At 36.7% G+C, this 25,240-nt stretch overlaps 1 protein-coding gene across 2 annotated transcripts in view; it reads right to left on the reverse strand.

Moving 5' to 3' along the window:
* The window catches only part of FBN2 (fibrillin 2), a 147,689-nt gene that overhangs the window by 49,681 nt on the left and 72,768 nt on the right, over window positions 1–25,240 (reverse strand). For both annotated transcript variants that reach the window (XM_015849661.2, XM_015849660.2), the window contains 9 exons: window positions 23,243–23,368; window positions 21,888–22,013; window positions 12,976–13,095; window positions 8,006–8,143; window positions 6,683–6,733; window positions 6,108–6,233; window positions 4,127–4,354; window positions 3,620–3,745; window positions 2,222–2,350 (listed from right to left, as the gene is read on the reverse strand). In XM_015849661.2, coding sequence (XP_015705147.1) covers window positions 2,222–2,350; window positions 3,620–3,745; window positions 4,127–4,354; window positions 6,108–6,233; window positions 6,683–6,733; window positions 8,006–8,143; window positions 12,976–13,095; window positions 21,888–22,013; window positions 23,243–23,368 — 1,170 coding nt within the window. The remainder of the gene's footprint in view (window positions 1–2,221; window positions 2,351–3,619; window positions 3,746–4,126; window positions 4,355–6,107; window positions 6,234–6,682; window positions 6,734–8,005; window positions 8,144–12,975; window positions 13,096–21,887; window positions 22,014–23,242; window positions 23,369–25,240) is intronic.

Here is a 25,240-nt window from a genome sequence, read left to right on the forward strand (position 1 = left end):
GACTTTCTGGTGATTCATGTTGTCTTCAAGCATCACTGTGTACAGGAAATCATGTATAGGTGACAACAGGCCTGCATGTGGGCCACGAGACCACATATTTAAGGAGCACAAAAAGCATGGACAGGCGATCCATGAAGAATACTGGGGCCCTGCTTGAGTATGCTGTTTGAGTATGCACCGTTTGATGTTGGCAAGGGTCAATATGAAAACGAAAAGAAAGTCTTCCACAAGTATATCATTGGTAAAAGGAAGATAAGAGAAAATATGGACTCAAAGCTGAATGTACGCTGGACATCTGGCAGAAGGTATATGTTTGTCTGGATGAGGTGCTGTGAGATATGGTTTAGTAGCTTGTGGTAGCAGTGGTGGTGATCTTGTAGTCCTTTCCATCCTTGCAATTCTATGATTCTATACTGGTTGTTTGAGTGGGCATAAGCAAACCTCATGATGTCCAATGAAGTCAACTGCAAGGTCTTGCACCTGGGTAGAGGCAACCCCCACTATCAGTACAAGCTGGGGGATGAAAGGATAAATACAGCCCTGCTGAAAAGGACTTGGGGAAGCTGGACATGAGCCAGCAGTGTGGCCTCACGGCCCAGAAAGCCGAACATATCCTGGGCTGCATTAAAGGTAGCATGGTGAGGGAGGTGATCCTGCCCCCTCCTGTGCACTGATAAGACACTACCTGGAGTACTACCAGAGTAGTACTCCACTTCCAGATGTGGAGTCCTCAGTACAGAAGAATGGATCTGTTGGAATGTGTCCAGAAGAGGGCTCCAAGGGATGGAACACCTCTCAAATGAGGACAGGCTAAGAGAGCTGGGGCTGTTCAGCATGGAGAAGAGAAGGTTGTGAGGCCTTTCAGCATCTAAAGAAGGGAAAGAAGGGGACAGACTCTTTAGCAGGGTCTGTGGTGGCAGAACTCATTTTGGGTAAAAGGAGGCTGAGGGGAGACCTTATTGCTCTCTTCCAATACCTGAAAGGTACTCACAGCAAGAACGGGGCTTGTCTTTTTCTCAATGGTGACAAGTGTTTTTAAGCACTGGAATAGGCTTCCCACAGAGGTGGCTGAGTCACCATCCCTGAATGTGTTTAAAAACCATTTGGATGGTGCTCATGATTTAGTGAAGGATTGTTAGAGTCAGGGTAATATGGTTAGGTTTTGGTTGGACTCAATGATGTTTAAGGTCTTTTGCAACCTGAGTGATTCTATGATTCTCACAAGAGGAAACAGTTTCAAGCTTAAAGAGATTACATTATGTATAAGGAAGAAGTCTTTTACAGTGAGGGTGGTGAGGCACAAGAACAGATTGCCCAGAGCTGTGGCAGAAGTTCTGTCCTTCTTTCCCTGGAGACTTCCAAGTTGAGTCTGGATCAGACCCTGGGCAACCTGAACTAGCTGTGGATGTCCCCATTCATTGCAGGGGAGATGAACTAGATATCTTCAGAGGTCCCATCCAACTCTGAGGATTCTATGATTCTATGACTGTGCAATATCCACCCCTGAAGATATTCAGTATCCAACTGCATATGCTTCTTGCTCTAGTTTACCCTGCACTCAGCAGGGGTTGGACTGGACAGTCTTCAAAGGTGATTCTGGTTCAGGAGTCTTTGAAGAGAATCTGAATGCTTTGTTCCTTTCATCAACAGGAAGTTAGGTCTTAGAGTCACAATAATAAAACTGAATTTATCTAGGGAAAAGAACATTCAACCAAGATGAAAATCTCAAACTTTCAATTATTATGTAGTATACAGAATTTTAACATCAGATTTTTTATTTTTATTTTTAAGGTGGTTAGCAGGATTTGGTGTTTCAGTATATATTCTTATAACTTTCGACCATTTAAAAATATGTGGGTTTTCAAGAAATACTGTCAGAATTTCTGAAGCCATAATAGTATAATGGAAATACGAATCATACTACATTCAGAATACCTTTTATTCTTAGCTGAATATTTCAATACCTCATTTGTTACTGCGGAAACTATATGAATGGTCACTGACAATCTATATTATCTATATAGAAATATGTAAATGTCAACAGCAACAAGAACAAGCAAAATTGTATGCATAGTTCAGTTATCCATCCTATTAACTGAACATCTGCCTTGTTTGTTTTTTTCAAGAAGTCACAGTAATTATGCATAAGAAGCATTCACTGCAGCATATAGTATAAGAGTTCAGTAAATATAAGGACTTAACTCATCTTGGTAACACTTACCCATACAGTTCTTCATCATCATAAACCCACTTTCATACCCATCAAAGCACTCACACTCAAAGCTTCCAGGAGTATTAACACAAGTACCACTTCCACATAAGTCTGGAGAGATCCGGCATTCATCAATATCTGTTTTACAGTAAATGGAAAGGTAGAAAAATCAGAGTTTAAGGTGAGCCTTCATTTCACAAAAATCAGTCATTTTAAATGAATTTTATGAAAATCATATGCAGTGCCTAAATCAACAGAGAAATATAATTCACTTAATATTTAAAACAATCTGATTATGTGAAAAAGCTTGTGGAAGAGTCATAATGCAATGACTTTAGAGTTCTCAGCTATGCATAAAGTAGGCTTCCATTAAGTGTAAATTAATGTTTTATTTCTAAAGAAGCTAACTGTAATAATTTTTAAGTCACTATTACAGAGGTCTCATTTGAACCCAAGAACGCAATGTTATTGACATTTAGCTGCTTTTCATGAAGACAATTCTCAAGTAACAGCATTATAAGCTTACAAAAAAGTTTTCCAATCTGTTACCAACAGTAACAGATCTGTTACTGTTCAGTGGAACATTTCAATCAGAATAAACCTTCTGTGAAAAACAGAACCAAATGAACCTTTTGCAGGGAGAACTTTTTTGACCTATTCTTGTTAGACTAGAAAGTTTGTTAAATACATTTCTCATCAGTGCAGTCACTAGAAAAACAAGGAAATCACCAGTTAGGGCAATATTAACATCCAGACCAACCTCAGTTAACATATCCCACCACCCACACTTCATATTACTTAGACCCACTCAAAGAATCCTGTGCGGTAAAAAAACCTTCGTCATTTTCAACACAGAGCCACCCACAGTGCAGGCATACAGGTTCTCATAATCAGGAAACTATCACACTTATCTTCAATTTCAGCTTTCTAGGCAGTAAATAACAAAACACTAAATTTTTAAATTAAATGTACATCCCTCCTTCAGTTAACACACTCCTGTCAGAACTGCACACGTATTTCTGTATGCGCTTACCTATCATATCAAAATGAAAAATAATCAGTAATGGAGTCTCTCAGTTCATCTGGTAATGAGAAAGTAAGTTAATCTGTGCATTCAAATGTTGAGATTAGCTTTGCTGGTGACTTTGTTAATTTTTTAGTTTGTACTGACAGAGAATGACAAGCTCTTGTAGCACCAATTTAACAGATTCTTAATGTCCATGTTCCAAAAGACAGTCAAATTAACTAGAGAATCACTTTCTAAGAAGAAAACAAGACATCTGTCCACTCTGACCACAGATTAATATCTTAGAAACTGAAGGAGATTAACTGCATTAAGCTTCCAGATCACTAAGCTATGTAACCATCACAAGTTCCTTTAAAATCCAGAAAAAATGTAAGTCTTACCTGTACAATTTCTTTCCTCCATATCTAAAGCAAACCCACTGTTACATCTACATTTGAAACTTCCAATTGTATTCCTGCATTTACCATTCATGCACATACCAGGGAATACCTTGCACTCATTGATATCTACAAGAAGAAAAAAAAAAAAAAAAGAAGAAGAAGTAAAAAGAAAGAAGGCTTAAGCATTTTAAATATTTATTTACTTGTATTTGTATGTTTATATATGTAATGGAAGTTTCCTTTTCCTTTTTTCCTTCTTATTGTCATAAAAGGACGAGTCTGGGCAGCAGGAGACACCCCTCAGGGCTGGGGAAGGGGAAATAAATGAGAAGGATGAACATGCAAGCAGTAGGTTTTCTACCTGTAGTGCCAGCTCTTACATATTTGACATACATGAGTCTCTCTCATCTCAAGTATGTAACAGACAGAAACCCTGGCATTTCATTAGAATGGTTGCCAAGATGTACATATAATTTTTAAATTCATTAGATAATAATGAACTCTTGCCTTTATAAAATGGTCTGCCAGTTAGAATATCTCCTCTGTTGGAAAAGCCAGGACCTCTGGGGCACAGAGCCTCATACTCCTTTGTGCCAGGCTTTGGACATTCCTCACAGTCAGAACCCCAGGCAGCACCCACAGCACAACAGCAGGCATCCATACGAAATTTGCCAGGTACAGACTGAATGCATTCATCTTCATCCCATTTCAGGTAACACTGCTCCATGCGGATATCTGCCCATTTTAAAAGAACAAAGGGAAATGTCATACTTTGGTGGGGTTTTCTGTCTTTCAGAAGCAGCTGTTTCCAGAGCATGATTACTTATGTGGTTCAATTTCTGCAAGACAGATTACTCCTCAAGATGTTGTACACTGCACAGAGTTGAAATCTGAAGTTGCTATTGGTAAGCTTCCAAATCTCTGTTGTATCACATAGAAGTAGAAGTATTTCTCTAAATGCTATCCTCTGCACCTTAGGAAAATGTCTCTGAATTTCAAAAATCTGAAAAACTGTACAAATAATAGGAAACAGACAATTACAGCAGCATTAGAGAAGATGTCTATGATTCCACATTCTCCAAGTATGACTAAAATGGACTGGAAGCCAGAATAGTTGATATGAACACTGAACTGGATGTTATGCTTTAGGAAACCTAATATATCTCTTTTATTTACTAAGCTCAAAATGCTCTGGAGAAAAATGCATTATTTAAAAAACAACAAGAAATAGTTGCTGAACTATTTTCCGTGTACGTCCTACAACATTCTACAGTATGTATATACCTTATACACATCCTAAGGTAAACAACTTAGAAGAAAGTATAAGAAATGGAAATTGTTTAAAGAATACTCATGGTTTCCTGCAAAATTCCTCATATCAATATCATATTTTTTTTCACTTAAACAGCTTAAGCAAACATAATTCTAATAAATATTTGTTATCACTAAAATCAGTCCAGTGGACCCTGCAGGAAAGCATTTGAGAAATATATGCCACAGTACTTAAGCAGCATAAGAGAAAACACATATCTTGTACTGTAAAAGGACATTTTTTCATTAAAGTAGGAGAAGGCAAAATGGATTAGAGGGTAAAGGAATTCTGTGTGTTGCTTGAAAACAACTCCATTGTTTCAACCACCTCTTCTTATGAAGTTTCTCACAAAGAAGTAATAGTTGAAGGCCACAGATGATAATGACTGCAAAGAGAACCAATAAGTATGGGCTAAAAATAAATAAATAAATAAATAAAAATGAAAAGCAGTAAAACCTAACACAAAAAACTGCATATTCTATACATACTCATCTTGGAAGACTTTGTTTTGAATTATTTCTTCTTTCTAAGAGAAATTTATGCTGAGAATGTACATCTGTTTATTTTCAAAATTCTCATTTTAAAAAACATCTCTCATGTTTTTAAAACTCATGTTTTAAAAAACCATCACCAGCAGCAAAACACAACCTGGTAGCTGTTTGCATCAGCTACTGATAAACAATGGAACAAGTAAAGGAAAACTGATTGCTTAAACTTGAATTCTCAAGGGATGACAACAACACTGAAACAGAAAATATGCATTAGAAAAGCCAAATTCTTAACTGACATGAGACCAGGGCTCAAAAATTATAACTGTTCTGTTTTCTCAAAAGAAATCAAATGCTATCTGTAATTATATTTTTAAGTCCTTAGAAATCGTAAAAAATTAACAGAAATTGTGACTGGGTGATGTGAATCACAGGAAGGGCAACACTCTAGTAAAACCTATTGACTGCAGTGAGGGCAAAACTCGCCAGATCACAAACATCTGTATTCACCAGCTCTTCCCTGAAGTAAACAGGTATCTGAAATCCAAGCAGACATAAACTAAAACACACAATTACCAAAGTCAGCAGTTCAGAAACAAACCAAATGTCTCTTCTTACTCCTTTAAGAATTATTTCAGAGAGCTGTTAAACACAGCTAAAAGGCTGCCAAAGTTGACTGTGTTCTTACCTAAACACACTCTCCCTGTTCCATCCAGTGTCAGTCCTTCTGGGCATTCACAGTGAAATGAGCCTCTACTATTAACACATCTTCCATTGGGACAAACACCAGGAAAAACATCACACTCATTTACATCTGTAGGTAAATAAAGGGGTGAAAGAAGTTTCAGAATGTATGCTAATTCCAGCAAGGAGATAACGACAACTTTACTGAGAACTTCAACAAAAGAAAAAGCAAAACACACCACTTTCACTCATGCTGTATTAGGATCTGAACAAACATCTGACTTCCTTTCATCCAAGCGAATCTCATAATATCTCAGGACATTAAGATACCACGTTCTCCGGGTAAGAGAAAGTGATGTTTGTGGATGAGAGAATGAAAAAGAATTAAATGTCTGCTGAAGGAACACTTCTATCATTTTGTACTGTTTTGACATTCTCCAACAGTGTTATGTAACAAGTTCCCAACAGTCAATAACTGATAGCAGCTCTAAAAGTAATATGATCATGGCTCCCTTTCTCTCTTATTTATTTTCTGAAATTAAAAATGGCAGCTAGTGAAAAGAAACACAAAAACTTTACCTTCACATGTAACACCCTTAACTCTGGCAAATCCTCTTGAGCAAGCTGTGTCTGGAATCAAGGAAAAAAGGTACATCACTGCTTCAGAATGACATATGAGAGTAAGTAATTTAAGCTTAAAAATCTTTGCAATTCTCCTACATTATCTAAGTTTGACTGTATAATATAGCAAGTCATTTAGCCTCGATGAAGACTACTGACTCATATATATAACAGAGAAGAAATAATGACTGATGGAATTAAATGTTACCTAATTACTCTGTTGTGCTTTCCGCTAAGCACAGAATGAAATGAATCTCAGCACTCAGATGTAGGGGAAAGTACATGTCCTGTAAGGTTATCTGAAGAATTAAAGCTCTGGTGATGCCAGTTATCAACAAAGAGTTGTGGGTTTTTGTTGTTGTTGTTTTTTTGTTGTTGTTGTTCCCCACCCCCCACTGTAGCTTTATAAAGCATCTGAGCAAAGAGATTATTTTAGGATATGTATGCAAAATGTAGCATGACATAGGGATATGCAAGCTTGCTGAAATCTAGAAAGTTAAGGAACAGGAAATTAAATGGCCAGATGTGCCTCATCTGTGCTAATGAGTGCTCTGGATTAATTAGTCTTTGATTAGTTCTGTAAGTCTAAACTTACTATATTTCTTCCTAAACTCCAAAGCAGTATCTTTGCTCAATGCTCCATTGCACAGTTAAGAGCACTGCCGGATGCTGTTTGTACCAAGTTTATTGGATCAGACACATCTGCCCACAGTTATTGTTTCAGTTAAGGACCACAGGCTAGAATGTCATGATACTGGTTCAGCTGCTAATGGTATTATTCAAACCTTATGGCAAGAACGTAGCACAACATATTATCCACAAAACAGAGTATACATTTAGCATTTCTGCTACCAATCCCTAGCCTTATGCTTGTGTGCTAATACTAGTACTGTTCTAAAGTCAATAATGTATACCTAATACCTAAGCTATGTGCCTGAGAACAGGTGGGATGAGTGTTAACAGCACACAAAATAAAAGGCCGTCAAGATTTTCAACGGGTATTTCACTTAATTATTTTAGTCCCTACTTCACCATATCCCAGTGCAAAATATTTGTGGAGAACTACTCGATGCTCCTCTCAAGTGTCATTTCCTCACAGCCTCAGAGTTAGAATGATATCTTATGTTGAAGATGCTATGGAAAACATTCTGAATTCATAGTCTTGTGGGGGTTTTTTTGTATGTTTTAACAAAGAAAAAAATAAAAGAGAGAGAGAATTTTTCTGGTAGTACATTCACTTTTCTTCCAAAAGGCACAGGATATGAAAGCATAGCAGCATACCTAATTCACACCGCTCACACGGACTACCCCAAGCTGCTCCTAAAGTAGCACAGCATTCAGATTTCAGTGTAGCACCATTGATGTTGACTTCACAGCGACTGTCCTGGATATTAAGCCAGCAAGTTCCCTTCAGGCTATCTGCAGCACAACAGAAACAATATGGAACTGTCACAGCAGGAAGAGCTGACATCTCATTGTGCCACTGGTAGACAAAGTACAAAGAGAGACCAGTCTGTCTTCTAAGAGCAGGACCTTGCATTGGAGTCATTTTGCATACTTTTTGTTTGAGAAGCAGAGGAAATAAATAGTATTATCTCAAAAAATGAGTGATAGACTGTACCCCTTCAGGCATTCCACAGTACAGGTCCTACAGCTGGTAGAGGTCTACCAGCATAAACTCTGCTGCCTGAAATCATCTGAAATTCTCTTTTAGGTATCCAAGTCTTCAGTTCAAAACAACCATGCATTCAGTGCACCATCCACTTTTCAAAATATAAGTTAGACCTTAAATCAAGTATAAATTTTTGGAAGTGATTTGATTTGGAAGTGATTTGATTCAGTGTCTCTATGCTATTATATTTAAGAGACCAAAATTCTTGAAGCAGACTACAATCTTTGTGATCTCTGTGACAGTTATAAAGCAGTCTGTAAAGATCTAACCCAGATTTGGAAGAGAGCCTGGATGGAGTTTAACAGCATGCACTTACCCATAGTTGAAAACTAAGCAAATGGCTCTGATTGATGTAACAGGACAATTAATGCAAGACGAATAGGAATTGGTTTTAAATGTTTATGTATAATTTATGTACTGAAAGTCAGACTATCTATCAGGTGCTGTTGATCAGTATTACTCATAACTCATACTTAGAAGCAATGTGCTCCAGATTTTTTTTTTAAAAAAAAAAAACAGTTTCTATGAAACTGTTATTAGAAAATTGTGCAGAATACTGAGAGCACAACCATTCTTTGTGTAATATAATATAACAAAAAAAAAAAAAAAAAAAAAAAAAAGCTGGTGCAAGAATGTTCCTGGAACCAGTTCAGAAACTGGAATATTTGGAAATATTGGTACTTCATAAACAATCAGTTGTAAGAGTAATATTATTTAGATTACCGTTGTTCTCAAAAATGTAGGGTACAAGGTTACAAATCGATGAAGGACAAAGGATCATGGAAAAGGAAAGGGTCGTGTTTTTTCTCATCTTAATCCAGCTTAGTGGCCCCATCGAGAGTCTAAGACAGATCCAAAGACCAAAGGAAGACATACCTATGATGACTAAGTGGGTTTCTGCTCCTGAGCTTATGAGAATTGGGTGTGTGGCTTTCTCATCAAAAAGTCCCAGATCAGGGCTTGAGTCTCATGTCTCATCTCTACCTCATGTTACCAGGTCGAGAGGTGGGTTGGCCTTACGTTGATACATCTGCTTTATTTTGTCAAAATGTAATGTTTCCATTGCTTCATTCATTAACGATTACTTGAGTGCAATATTTACTCGTTTAGTAGCCAGCTTTAAAGGATGAAAAAGTCAAAATAATATCTCAAAAAAATGATTTAATATAAATATTTAATATATTATCAAATATTTAATTATATTATATTATATTATATTATATTATATTATATTATATTATATTATATTATATTATATTATATTATATTATATTATTATATTATATTATATTATATTATATTATATTATATTATTAATTATTTAAAAAATTAATATATTTAATATATATTAAATTATACTATACAAATTAACAGATTACTTTCTTCACACAAGCCGCACCTACATTATCCTGCCGAAATCTGCTTAACTTTTTTTCTGGCTCTGAGTTAATTTCCTTTATTTTACACAACCTCTCTTGTCTAGACAAAATTTACAAAGGGCAGTCACTGTGATTTTTGCTTCAGTGAAAAAAATATTTATTATTCTGCATCAAAGCATTCCTTCTGCTGCTTGCATCTCTTTGATTCTGGCTTGAAGAAGAATATATGCATACTACAGGCAGATGGCAGCCTACAGGCTGTGCGCTAGATGAATTCCAAAAACATTGACTAAATGTGCATTAAAATCACATATTAAATTTATATTTCAAACAGCACAAGTGGCAATAGCCCCACAGTACAAGCAATTCCCAAAATAGCAATGAAGCAGTGGTACAACCAACAGATGTCTTTCAAAACAATTCTACTTCTTTACTCCTTTAACAAAGGAGTAGCCTTAATACTAGAGACACAGACAGAGAGTTATAAAGCAAAACAAATGCATAATATATCAGCTTTCTCGTTTAAAGCTTATGCTGTAAAGGCTAAAGTAACAACCCTGAATTGCTGGAAGTTTGAGCCAAATGTTGTGACTTGAATTCTTAGTCTTACTGCAGCAAGTCATCTCCCCTCTGCACAGGGAAGTTCACAGAAAGAGACAAATGACTTACATCTTAGCACAATTTCTACAGGCAATACAGATGCAAATAAATCAAGACACCTGGCTCTTAAGCATTAAAGCTGGGCAGACAAGGCAAAGGAACCAGAAGAGACAACAGACTCAAGTTTCCTCTTCACAAATTGAGAAGAGAACATGTGCCAGACACAAAGATCTCAGTACTAGGATTGTCATAAGTCTGACCTGAGTCCACAAGACAACAGTGAAAACTAGTAGTAAGACATATTAGCAATACATACAAAAGCAACATGTAAAAATAAAATTATCAGAGCTGTTAAACACTTTTCCTTCTTTTTGCTGTCATTTGTTTTTTTGTTTTTTTGTTTGTTTGTTTGTTTTACTGCAAATATGTGTCATAATAATAGTGAAAGAATAGTGAAAGAAGGGAAGAAAAAATATTTTTACAACACAGCTGTGGTTCTGGTTCCAACAAGAGACAAAATCTGAAATTACAGCAGAATTGGGAAGGCCTCAGAATCAAACTGATGCGATCTTACTTTGAAAGAAAGTAAGGAAACTACAACACGTATCCAAACCAGAACAGCATTCCAGTCAAGCACAACCATACTGAATATGCTTTCTGTATCCGATGTGACTGTAATTAGTGCAAATTAGAGCAAACTGATAAAAACAACTTTCCCTACTGTAGATGTTTAAAGCAGTTCACATTTGATGAGTGCAAGTTTTTCACACCAAACACAACCTATAATCTCAAACCCTTACTCACCTTTCAGTAAGTTAGTCTACCCTTCTTCAAACACTGCTAATTCCAGTGGAGACTTTGTCAAGGTAGAAGAATGTAAATGGATTCTAATTGTATAAAAATATATTTCTTACACGACCTGTACTGACACTTCTGTCTTGACATATTCTCACTAGTAGTACAGAAAACTCTTCCAGAGAGAATACTGATCAACAAGAACAAGTAATAATTATGCCTACAGATTAAGGTGACTTCTATCCTTCCCTTTTTATTTGACTATTGAAGTATTTATATTGTTTATTTTACATTATTACAAAACATTATTTAAAAATATTACTCAGGCCAAGTAGTACCTCACATTCTAGCCATCCCAATGGAAACAGTTTGCAAAGGAACACTATAATAATTAAGCCCTTAGCAAATTTGTAACACTTTTGTATGCCAGAACACAACTAAGTTAAAACAAGCACAGATTAAAATGGTCAAGTCAAGATATCAGCACAATGTGAAACAGAACAAGAAGAATACTAAACTGTACAGGTCAGAGGTAGTGGCAATATTTCTAATAAACTAAGAGAAAGGCTAGGAGAAGGCTTCGGTTGCCGTCCCTGGTAGTATTCAAGAAGCATCTGGATGAGGAGCTACAAGATATAGTTTAGTGGCTTGGCGGTAGCAACGGTAATCGGAGGACAGTTGGACGAGATGATCTTGTAGGTTCTTTCCAACCTTGTGATTCTATGATTCTATGACTCTTTGATTAGGAGCAAAAGTACTATTCACTTAAAATAACAAATCAAGGCACAGACAGATGCTTTCCTTAAATAGAAACTGCAGTATTAAATTTCCAATCTTAAGAAAGTCTTGGCACAGTACAAAAGTTGAATCAAGAACACCAGACAAATCAATCTTACAATAAAAGAAACATTTAAACTTAGCATCATCCCATTATTAATGACACTGCAATCCAACTTATCCAACACATCTTACAATAACTTCAATTACGTTACACAAACAAGACAAAACAACGGCAGCTTTCAAGCACCTGAGGAGTGCTGATGTCTCTAGCCCTTTGAATCTTGGGAAGGCAAGAAAAGTAAAGAGAATGGGTTCCAGAGATCATGTGAATAACATCTTGCAGGCAACTGTTGCTGCTAGCTCTGATAAAGCCTGTGCCATGCTCTGCTTTTTTTTCAATACAATATGAAACCTCAAAGGATGCTAACAGTATTTATGTCACATGATCTTTCTATACATATTTGTCTTGCATATATATACAAAACCATAATCATGTGTTTGCCAGGGATCCTTACAAATTATCTCTACAAGGTAAGGTATGAGACATCATAAGGTATGATGTAAGGCAAACACCATTATTTCTTGATAGGAAAAGTAATCTTCAAAGTTCATGAAGAATGCCAGGAGCTTTCTTATCACTATTTGAGTAGTTGTTCCAGTTTTACTTTCTTGTCTCAAATCTAAACAGGACAAAAGATTGAATGGGCATTTCGGCTTCACAATTTTTCAGCTATTGGCCTTAGTACCTACAGTTTTACTCATATCTTGTCTTTTGTAAGAACGATAATTCCTAAACATACTTCTGCTTCCATGGATATGATTATATTGGTATGGATTTGTTTGGTATTACAAGCTATCTATGCATTCTACTGCAGCAAGCAAATGAGCAAAATACATTATTTTCTTTCTGATTTAATCAATGCTTTAAATGTTTTTTGGGTTTTTTTTTTTTTTGGCTTTGTTTCTTTTAATTAGTAATAAAAACATATAAAAACAACAACAACAAAACAGAAGGGAAGACCCACCAATACAGATCAGTCCTGTAGAATCCAGCTTGCTGCCAGGTGAACACTCGCAACTGAAGGATCCAAGATTGTTCCTGCAGGCACCATTGACACACGGGCTACTTTCACATTCATTTATATCTATAATCCAGAAAGTAAAGACACTGTTAGGACAGTAATACGCTTCTGGAAAAAAAGCAAGAAAAAAAAAAAAAGGGAAAAAAGAAAAAAAGAGTATCAGTGCTGCTGTGGACTCTTTTGCCAAAAAAGTCTGGAATACCTAATTTTTTCCTCCTTTCTTTCTTTCTTTGTCTGTTTGTCTTCCTGTCTGTCTGTCTTTTTGAAGCATGACATGCAAAAGATGAAGGGACAGACAGCATTTATGTGCTTGAGTACAGGAGTGTATAATTTGAAAGGGCTAATTAAATGAATCTTTCCTACAAAGACAGTCACTTCCAAGAACGTGGAATATAAAGTTTTCCAGCATAAATTGTAACAGCCTTGTGAGAGATCAAAATTCTTTCATCATGGAAAGCAATGCATTCCTAGCCACAACATGCCATGCACAAACAAAAGTCTTATTGTTTCTGTCATTTATGTCTCCATAAAGCTTTGGAAGAATTAAGAAAACCCTGTCAGAATCAAAATATTCCAATGCTGGCTGCAATTCTCTAGTTTTGGAATGTATTCAAGAAATAGCAGTTGAAACTTGTGTAGTGTAAATGGTACTTTCCTCCACCTTCTAACTCCTTCTATTTATTGGCCGTATGAGTTTTTAAGCTGATTCATATAAAATAATAGGACCTCTACGGGCAGTATTGTTTGCTTGTTTTGTTTGTTTTTGTTTTTGTTTTAATTTAAAGGGAAATCAATTCCAGGATTAAACCAATAGCAGCAAACTTTTTCAAAGAACAGTCGTAGATGCATATCCACTTCTTTTTCCTAAATTCAATCAGTTCAGGTTTTTTGTTTTTTATTTGGGTCTCAAATCAAGTCATACATTCTAATCTAACCAGACAGTTCCTTTGGCAGACCAGAAATAAAACTGTTAGCCCATACTTACATTTGCTAGTACTATCCAAGGAATAATGTCATACTGACACACAAAAAGAGTGTGATGAAAATTAATTAGAAACTAACACAGGACATATTAAGCACCAGTAACATTAATAGTATTAACAGACCAAAACACCCTGCTCACCAGTCAGAAATCATGCAAAAGCTACTATTTGCTATTTGGTGTGCCTTGAGGTATTAAGCTGCTGTTTCACCAGACCCGAAGGAAGATTCCATGAAGGAATCTTGAGAGACTTATGGGGTTGTAGAAATAGTTTAGTATACTCACCAAAGGATAAAATATTAGAGGAGGGGGAAACAAACAGAGAGATGGAAAACACTCAGAAATTGCTATGCTTAGGAAACTACGTCATCTCTCTTCACATCCAAGCCAAGCACCTAATCGAAGGGCTGATTTTCACAGTTCCTTTACTTAATGAAATTACTTGCCTACAAACAGTAAACAGACTTGTCTTTGAATGACAGCAAGTTTTGGCACAGCAAAGGAGCAAAATCAACTCTCAGTCTTGTGTGTTACCCAGCTAACACATATGCAGACATGAGATCCAGGAGGCTTTACCATATCAGGGTAGTGTGTTCAAGGACATAAATCCCATGCTACCAGTAATGCTGGCCCTGAATTCTCCTTCAGAGCTGCCAGTCTCAGTCATGCATCTCCCTGATGCCACATCAGGTATGGCTTCCACTTTTCTTTGCAGACAGCCTGCTTAGATAAAGTTGGTTGTATAATCTCAGGTTTCATTTTAACAGATCACACCCCTCTCTAGCTTCCCAAAGAGTGCAACAACAGTGTAGGCAAGCATGTGGCCAGGACAGGTTTGGCACTGCTCATGTACCAACACAGCATGGAGGTAATCATGTAGATCTGCAGAAGCCAGTTAGTTTGTACAGAGCAAGTGCTAAGCACCTCTGCATCTCAGCTAGCAATCTGGTAAACATTTATCTGCTCTGCATCCCTTCCCCTCCCTGTAAATACATTTCACACTTTATTACCTTTTACAGTCCAGGGTATGTTCCTAACCTCCCTAGTCTCCCTGTTTTTCCCTAGCCAGCAATACCTGGTAGCAGAGAGTGATGTCTGCTGCTTTCACAGGGAAACCAAAAATTCTGTACCCATGATTAGAAACAGATAACAGTGAGGCACAGGGGTTATCTTGAAAGCGCACTATATTTTGAACAGCTCTCAGTACAGAGGGAGAAAGGAAGAGAAAGGGGACTATAAAGAAGATATACATAGTCGCTCCCAGTCTAAAGAATCAACATGTCACCATCACTTGCATGGCAAGAACAAAGGGGCATGCAGTGAAGCTAGCTTGTAGTCATCCTGGGATGCTGAAAACTTTCATGAGTCAACATCAATCTGGACAATTTATTGAAGAGAAATCCATAGTCATTTACTAATGGAAAGATCCTACTTTGGAACCACAGCAGTTCAGAGAGACTTTCTGGAAAGTAATGCTGTATACTTGCTCTAATATAGTTAGCACTGGGCCAGAGGGAAATTTGATCAGTCTCTGTGTTATGTTTCTGCTTTTATACAGGTATGGCTACCTGTCCAGTTCAGTGCTCTTCCCTGTTCACCTAAGGTGGAAACTTCAGAGAAGTTACCATCATGGACCAGGCACAAACAGCCCCATTGAAATTTTTGAGCTTTTGCACACAGAGAATATAGTATATCTCCACTGAGTACATGTAAAAATTAGGCTTCCAACTTCACCAGATCTGAGCACAATTTCAGAGTAAGGGGGAAGAAAAGCAGATGAAGTTGCAGCAGCATAGAGGAGCAGCAGTTTTTTGAAGAACATGGCACAGTGTTTGCATGTTTCTCAATACACAAATCAACATTTTCTTACTAGCTAATCATTCTTGGAAATAAAGTGTTTTGTCTGATACTTTTTAAAGGTAAATTAGAATTCAGTCTGAGTCAGAGACCCATCAAAGAAAACTGTAGGTAAAATGCTTGAAGTCTGCCTAAAAACTTCACCAATGAAAGCATGAGATTTTCATGGAAAGGGTCACATTATTTTCACAGCTGTCAGCTCCACCACACACACAACTGCACATACAGCACCAGCAGGTAAGACAAAACACTATATTGAGCAGAAAGTGTTACTGCGCTATATAAGACACTACTTTAATAATACTCAAAATATAAAAAATGCATACAACTAAGGATAATTTACATTCATAAATTTAAAATGGATCAGGTTATCATGCTTATCTTCAATTCTCCCAGAGAATTAAAAAGTTACATTTATAATCAATTTTCTTGTAGGAAAATACATGTCTGCTTTTGGTTTTCGCACTTAACAAGAAAACAAAATCTATGAAAAAATGGCTGAGAAGCAGACATAAAAGTCAGCATTCCCAAAACTAAAAGATACAAGAATAAATGGAGATGGGAGTGGGGGGGGGGGGGGGGGGGGGGGGGGGGGGGGGAGTGGAGGGCAGGGATGAAAAGCACCTACATGTTTATGGGTTATGCTCTTTACTTTCTCGTAAAAAAAAAAAATGTATACATATAATTTTAAATACTGTTTTATATTTTAAGATAATAATTTAAAATGTATGAAAATATTTATCCTTTATTTTTTCTATTTTTTTTTAAGAGTTTTTGCTTAAGTGGAGCAAGTGAGCATTGTAAATGTCACAGAAACAAAACTTGAAACAGTTCGCTGTACATTCCTGGAAATAAACTTCAAAGCACATCTGGTTTACGTTTAACTAGTTATGTCACTGGAAACACAACCTAAACCACAGAGCTTATTGTAAAAATCTCAACTTTCGCAGACTCTGAATGCTCAAACAACTCCCATACTCTCTACAACAAACTGATAAAAAATTTCAATTCAACTATAAACAAAAACAGTGAACGGTTCTGTTGTTTCATCACAGTTACTGATGACATTTATATTAATTAAAAGTATACCAGTGAGTAATAAGCATCAGAGCATTTTCAGAAAGCCACATAAGGCTTCTGGCTTTCTTCTACAACCAGTGAACCTGTTACTCCAAGTTGGATGACTTAATGCCCATTTGAAAGCAGAATTTAGACAAAAAGAAATGAATTTATTCCTTAAATTGCTAACCCACTCAACTTTAGAATGCATTTAACAGCATTTATGGGGAGTTTTATGACAAACTACTCCTGAATCTTTTTTTGTCTGATCAGCTATATCTAAATTTCAGTTTTAATTACTTCAACTCCATCTTACCCAAGATGGCGATAATAAATTCTTCACAACCTGTGCAAGCAATTTCATGTATATAAATACACAGAAAGAAACTGAATATCCTTCCAAATCTGCCACACGGACAGTAAAATATTGCAAGTATTTTAGAGCTGACTGCACTAAAATAACTGTTCAAAATGAAAATGTTCTTCCAAATCTGAAGTTTTGGCTAAGGTTTAGTACTTTGGTTTTGTCTTTTTTTTAATTTATTTTTTAAATGAGATTTTTTTTTTACATTAATAAAATAATCTATTATTTTAAATATTGCTGCTGCATTCACGCCCAATGTTGCAAGCATCTCTCAGAATTCAGCAGATATATAGGATGATGAAAAAGAACCAGGGGAAGCAACAACTGTTATTTTATGAAGGAAATAAACTCATTTATGAGTATTCAAAAATATATGGTAAAAATTTGCAGGTAAAAAAGGAAAACAAGGGATTAAGCACATTAATTCATCTGTATCTAAACACAGCAAATAAAAAATACACTAAACAGAAACCTGAACAGCTGTACTTAACGAGTCTGAACAATCAACTCAGTCATTCCTCCTTCACAGCAGAATAGAGTTTAATTTATATATCAACCTCTTAATAAAGTATTTGCATTTTCTACCTTTGGTTGGCTTGAATTATGAAATATCTCAGTACCTATATTACTAGATGATTGTCACCAACTACTGTATTGTGTTATTCTGAACATATGAGTTCTCTGTTCCTATTTTTAGACATGATCCCTAGACAGTTAATCTGGGAACTGCATACATATCCTTTGAATAAAAACAAAAAGAGGACTCATATTCCTTAAAAAAGGTGATCTAAGTCACTATCGAGAGATATCTGCTATTTTTATTCCCACTAGAATCTTGTCTTCATAAAACTTGCTTTCAACTCTATCTAATCTTAAATCTAACCTGTTTAGATACTATGATCTTGCACTCAAAATCTGCTGGCAATGCTATCCAAAGAACTTGCATGCCCCTCAGTGAACTGGACAAAATATCCAACATACAAGTATTCAAAGGCACAATACCATGGGTGAATAATTAATTTGCTGATGATGCAGGCTCAAAGTGGTATTGTAAATATGGTTACATCAGGTTGGCAGCCAAATAATAGTGGGGCTTCATGGGACTCCTTTTAGGGGCAGTTCTCCTAAGCACTGTTATCAGTGTTGCAGAACTGTATCATGCATGCAGAACTTAAGATAAACTACATGTGTCCACTGATGACAACAAATTGGGATGAGCTCTTTACTCCCTTGAGAGCCTTGCAAAAAAAGTCAGGACAGATTAAATGGCTGGGCATGAAGTTAAATAACAACAACTGAAAAATTTACTTTTTAAAAATCTGAATATACTACTACTTCAATAATTAAGCTATTTCCATTCTTGTATCTCATTGCTCTATCTTTTGTTCAGTGTTTTGCTTTGAAGTTGTTAGCTTTTCCATTCCGATAATGAAAAACACATGGTAAGCAATTTTCACTGCTAGAAATGTTTTTAGGCATGGAAACACAACATAAAGACAGAATCTGAAGTCAGTATCTCACACAAACACTGTGGATAGATACCAGGCATTAAGACAATTTAGCACAGTGTGCTATAAATCCATGGGAGCATGATAAAAGAAAATGCCTAACCTGAGCAAGTGCTGCTAATTTGTAACATACAAGAAGAGAAGAAATTTTAACTCTTAAAAGTGGCCTCTGAAACACACATGTACTGAAATATGAAGAAACATAATTCCTTTTGAATAGAAGGGGTGAAGAGGTGAATGATTTGATACCTCTAGAATTTAAACCATTTCATGAGATGTTTTGAGTGTAAACACATGTTCACTTTCTGAACAGTTGGAGACATTCAAAACGCTATTGCTCTCATGCTGCTTGCTTCCACTGCTCTGGAGAAAACTGGCAAAGAGCACATGAGCCTTCCTTGCTGCTGCAGTGTTAAGTTAGCTCATTCAGCATATGCTGCGAATGAAATGTTTTAAGTTAACCTGACTGAACTTGCACAGCAAGGATATTTTAAAGAGTGCTTCCACTTTCCATTCTGTGTGTTTGTTTAGCTGTAAAGAAGTAACTTGTGGCTGACCAGTAATAACAAGCAGCTGAGGGCAATAATGTCCTCCATTGCTTCAGACAAATTTAGTGGATGATACTGGTTTATATAATATGTATTCCAGAAGGAAAGTACCTTCATCATCACTCACTCAAATGCACAATTATTTATTATAAATACTTCCTAATCATAACAATTATGAGATATATAGATCATGGAACCAAGTAAAAAATAATGCAAAAAAATCTAGTAATAAATAACTAATAACTACTAATTAAAAATGAGGCAAAAGCCAATACTTTCATTTCAACTCCCTTACTGCACCAGCTTTGCTTGAAACAGTTTTATACCTAAAATTTCTCATTAAAATTTGCATCTCTTGTATCTCTAGAAAGACTGGTCTTCAAGAATCCCACTTCCCACACATCAGGGCAAAAGGCTGGAGCTTGGAAGATGTACCCTTCTGGACTAGAATCACTGCAGGGAATACTTAAGCAAACTGGCAAATGTCATTGTGAGGATACTTTATATAATCTTTGCTTGGTTATGGACGTGGTGGGAAGTGCCTAAAACTGAAGGAAAGCAAATGTCACTCATACACTGAAGAGGGGAAACATGGAGGACCAAGGGAAACTACAAGTCACTCAGCCTCACCTTGATCCCTGAAAAGCTGATGGAGCAGCTATGCCTGGAAACAGTTTCCATATGAAGGAGCTGAAAATCATCAACAGTAGTCAGCACAGATTCAAGAAAGGGAAATCGTGCTTGACCAGCCTTTTGTAAGCTTCACTGATTAAATCACCAGTGTGATGGATGAGTGATATTGACTACCTGGACTTCAATAAGGTCTTTGACACTGACACCATAAAATCCTCATGGAGAAGCTTTTGATGTATATAGTCTAGATGGGCAGATGGCGAGGTGAATTGAAAAGAGTAAGAATTGGCAAACCCAGATGGTGGTGATCATTAAACTGAAGCCTAGTTGGAGGCCAGTAACTTGTGGTGCACCCTAGGAATTGATTCTGGGTCCATTCTTGTTTTGGTAATAGTTATTTGGTAATTAATGATGTGGATACTGAAGGAGCGTACACTCTCAGCAAGTCTGCAGATGACACAAATTAGAAGAAGCTGCTGATATATCAGAGACTCATACTGCCATTCAGAGAGGCTTGGACAGGCTGGAGAAATTGGCTGTCAGGAATCCTGTGAAGTTCAACAAGAAGTTGTTCAAAGCTATGGGGAGGGCTTTGAAACTGGGGATGAACAGACCCAGGAACTTGTATGTTCTGGGAGCAACCTGGCTGAAAAGCAGCTTTGCAAAAAAATCCTCTGTGGGTCCTAGCAGACGCCAAGTTGAACAAGATCCAGCAATATGCCTTTTCTACTAAGGAAGCTCTTAGTAGAGTAATGGCATTTGTGGCTACGTTAGACAATGCATAGCCAACAGGTAGAGGCAGGTGATCCATCCTTTCTACTCAGCACTGGTGCATTCACACCTGGAAGGCTGTGTCCAGGTCTGGGCCCCCCAGTACAGGAGGGACATGGGTATACTGAAGAGAGTCTAACTAAGCATCACCAAGATGATGAAGGAAATGAAGCACATCTCCTTTGAGGAAAGGCTGAGAGAGATGGGATTGTTCAGCCTAAAGAAGACAATGTTCAGGTGGGATGTTATCAATGTACACATTCAGGTGCTAAGAGGATAAAGACAGGCTCTTGTCTGTGGTGCCCAGTGACAGGATAAGAGGCAATAGGCACAAACTGAATATCAGTAAGCAGTTCTTTACAGTGCCAATGACTGGGTACTAGCACAGATTTCCCAAAGAAGTTGTTGAGTCTCCTTCTTTGGAGATGTTTCAAAGCCATCTAGACACGGCAAAGGGCAAGTTGCTCTGAATGGTCCTGCTTTGAATCAGGGAGTTGGACAGCATGACCTCCATTAGCAGTTCCTCGCAGTCACAATAATTTTGCAATTCTGCGTTTAGTTTCTGCAGTGTGACATTTTCATTGTTCTAGCATCTCTGTCCATTAGCAGGAAGCAAAAGCAATTTTGACTATAATGTATGAATTGTGAAGAAAACAAAAGACAGGTTTTATCACCAGATAGTAACATCCAGATCTAGAAACTCAATCACATACATACCAGAATGTGATCTACAATTAAAAATCCCCACAGACATATGGGAAAAAATGGAAAGACTTTTGTAATCAAGACATTTGGTTTTCTTTAAACTATAAACTTTATGTCATCGCTGTATAATCAATGGCAAGCATATATTTGTGTCTATTTCATCTTGCACATATTTGTCTAAAGAAAAGAAAGGAAAACATTTTCATATAACAATGAACTGATTAATGCAATAGAAATTGGCAAGACCCAACACACTGAAAGTACTGCAGAAATATTATGCGGAATGCTTTATGTTATACCTCAGTTCTCTCTCTTTCTCTTGCTCGTCTCCAGTCTGAATGGTTTTTAATCATTTAGCCTTAATGTTAAGTAAGCAATAAATACTAATAAAACAAAGCAATAAAATAAACAATTTGCAGATTTCTCACCTTCACACGTGTCTGTCTCAGTGCTGAACACATAGCCCTTTGGACAAGTGCAGCTATAACTTCCAGGAGTGTTTCGACAGAGGCCATTATCGCACAGAAGCCCATTCACTGAACATTCATCAATGTCTGTAACATATGAGTTAATATCAGTAAGATCAAATACCACAAGATGCCTTAGTCTGTCTAGCAAGGCCCTATTGCATTCTACACCAACAATTAGATTAACAGATGTGCTTTTCCTTACTATGAATATGCAATGAAAAATGCCAATCCTTGTTTTCAAAACTCTAAACCATTTTCAGATTTTTTTCTTTTTTGCCAAAGTTCTAAAGTTTTTCAGAAGCAATCTTTAAAAAAAGTTGATAGGAAGTCTGAAAACAATATTTATGTGTTCTTGGAATGGCCTTAATAATCTTTGTCAATTGTATGAATACATCATCTTCACAGGACCTTTATCAGCTTGCTTTCTTTATTTTAACATAAAAGATACATAAGTAAAGGTGTGTTAGACTACCATTCTAATCCTGTTTTATAGTAAAAAGAATGGATTTTGTAATCCATTAAATTAATATGTGTTAAAACTATAAATTGTATAGGTCAGGTATGGTAGACAGCTTACATGTACATACATGTTAGGAAACAAAAGCTATGATTAAGACTAGAATAGGAAGCACACTGAATAAGAAAAACCCATCAATTAACATCATTGACTGAGCCCCCTTCGATTAAGTATAGCTATCAAAAAGCAATCAAACTTCATGTCCAAATTATTTCTAAAATGCATGAAATCATAATTTTAAATGACTTTCCTTTAACTCCCAACACATTTCACAAACACTTCAGTCTATAAAAGGATAAACTGTGGTAAGTCTGAAGTCTTTGCCTGCTTCAGAACTTCTTAAATTTTGTCAGTTTCATTTCCTACAGTTAAAATTGCAACTGAAATTGTTCCCTTCAATTAAGTCAACTTATAAAGAAAGTTTAAGTTTAAAATAAAGAAGAAAAACAAGAAAGCACAAAAATTACAGTCTCAAGGCTCTTAATTTCTCAACAACATTAGATTCTGTAACCTATGCTTACAAATTCCATTAGGCTTCAGGCAATGGAGTCTTAATTTCCATAAATAATATATACAAAATTTACACTTTGCACATAAAACACTTCCACTAATTAACAGAAAACTACAGCAGTAAAAATACTGGCTATTGAGTTACCAAGGAAGGTTGGATCAATAGAAATTATTTCTTTTCACTGTAGCTGTAAAAATATGTCTCCCTTGCAACCTATGTTCTATCAATTCAAATTATCATCAATGTGGTGATTAATTATTCAACAATTAAAATAGAGTAACTTACCCACACAGTTCCTTCCAGAAGGATCAGGCTCATAGCCGCTGTTACAGTTACAACGATAGCTGCCACGTAGGTTTTCACAAATTCCATTTGAGCAAATGTCAGGATCCAATGCACACTCATTAATATCTGTATTAGCAGAAGATGGGTAGACATTGGAAAGTATGAAAAATGCAACCAAGTAATGCAGACAGTATCAAATTGGAGGGAACATATGACTCACTGGAAGTTGGGGCTGTTATTTAGAGCAAGGGGACAGCTAGGAGGCTGAAGGAAGAAATTATTCCCCTCTATTTAACACAGATGACGCCAAATCTGGAATACTGTGTTCAGTTTTGGGCCTCTCAATCAAAGAAAGATACCAGCAGACTGGGAAGGATAACTCAAAGTGTTGCAAAGGTTGTTAAAGGGGTAGAGTGTATGACACATTAAAAGAGGCTGAGTTAACTGGGTTTCTTTAGTGACAAAAGAGATCTGATAGCAGTTCTCTCATAATTAAGATGGTTCCAGAGAAGATGGGGCAAGTGTCTTCTCTGAGTTACACAATAAAAGGGCAAGAAACAACAGTTAGAAGTTACAGCTGGGGAAATTTTAATTGAATGCTAGGGAAGGAATTCTTCCCCATGAGAGTGGTTAAGCACTAGAGTAAGCTGCTCAGGGAGGCCATGGGAATTCCATCCTCGGAGATCTTCCAAATACATCCAGGCAAGTCCTTGTGAAACCTGATTCAACTTAGTTAACCAACAAGTTAGCCCTGCTCTGAGCAGAATGCTAAACTGGATGACCTCCAGGTTTCCCTTCCAACCTAAATCAATAGAATGACTATGTGTTTGTTAAGAATACCTTGATGCAAAAATACCAAGCCTGTGTACTCGGTGCCTGTGGTTTAAGGATCTAGGTAAGAAGATATAAGTTATTAGGTGATAAAAATATGTCTCCTAATACAGAACCAATGCATACATCAATAGCACAGCATATTCAGGCTTATAGAAATCACAGTATTTATTGGAATTTGGAAATTTCTCTTGGATGGACAGAATAAGATGATGAATGAGATATATTCCCTAAATTTACAGTCCCATATAGAATTTCTGCTGTACTTGGAAAATTCCAGAATATTCACATGAACTATAAGAGCAGGAGCAGGCTATTTTTAATATATGTCTTTTTTCGCCTTTTAGGAAAAGAAGGGTATTCAATACTAAGTTATTTCTTCCCATACGGTAAGCCCATCACTTGAATAGTTCCCTTTCCAAACACTGGAAAGAACAGTAGGGTTGCTGGTCTAGCTGTGACTTCATAAAAGATTGTTTTATACTTGGACAGCTCAATTCTTTATAAAGGACATTTCCTCTCGAAACACAGTGCAGTTTAGATCAGAATATTCCCCATAATTTACATATACTCTGAAATGTATTTGGAAAATACTGTTCAGCCTGGAGACAAGAAGGCCCCAGGGAGACCTGATAGTAGTCTTTCAGGCTGTTGTGATAGGAGAAGGGGAGATGGTTTAAAAGTAAAAGAGGAGAGAATTAGAGTGAGTGTAAGGAAAGAGTTTTTTACAGTAAGGGTAGTGAGGTGCTGGTTGCCCAGAGATGTAGTGGATGCTGCGTCCCTGGAGACATTCAAGAGCAGGCTGGACAGGGCTCTGAGCAACATGATTGAGCTGTAGGTGCCCCTGTTCAGTGCAGGGGAGTTGGGCTACATGACCATTAAATGTCTCTTCCAAATCAAACAATTCTCAAAGTTATGCCTGGATTAAACTCAAAGCTCCAAGACATCTGAACATTTCTTAAGGAAGTTGTATAATATTGCAGCTTTATGTTTTCTTTAAAGCAGAAAGTTTTCTGTATTTTACCAGCCTTGTTTGTATCTTGCAGGAAAACCACATTTCGTGATTCTGTCACTGCTTATGAAATTAATAATAGAATCATAGAATATGCTAAGTTGGATGTGACCCACAAGAATCATAGTGTCCAAATCTTCAAAGTTAATGCTTTT

Source organism: Coturnix japonica, chromosome Z, assembly GCF_001577835.2.
Source record: "Coturnix japonica isolate 7356 chromosome Z, Coturnix japonica 2.1, whole genome shotgun sequence".
NCBI classification, from domain to species: domain Eukaryota; kingdom Metazoa; phylum Chordata; class Aves; order Galliformes; family Phasianidae; genus Coturnix; species Coturnix japonica.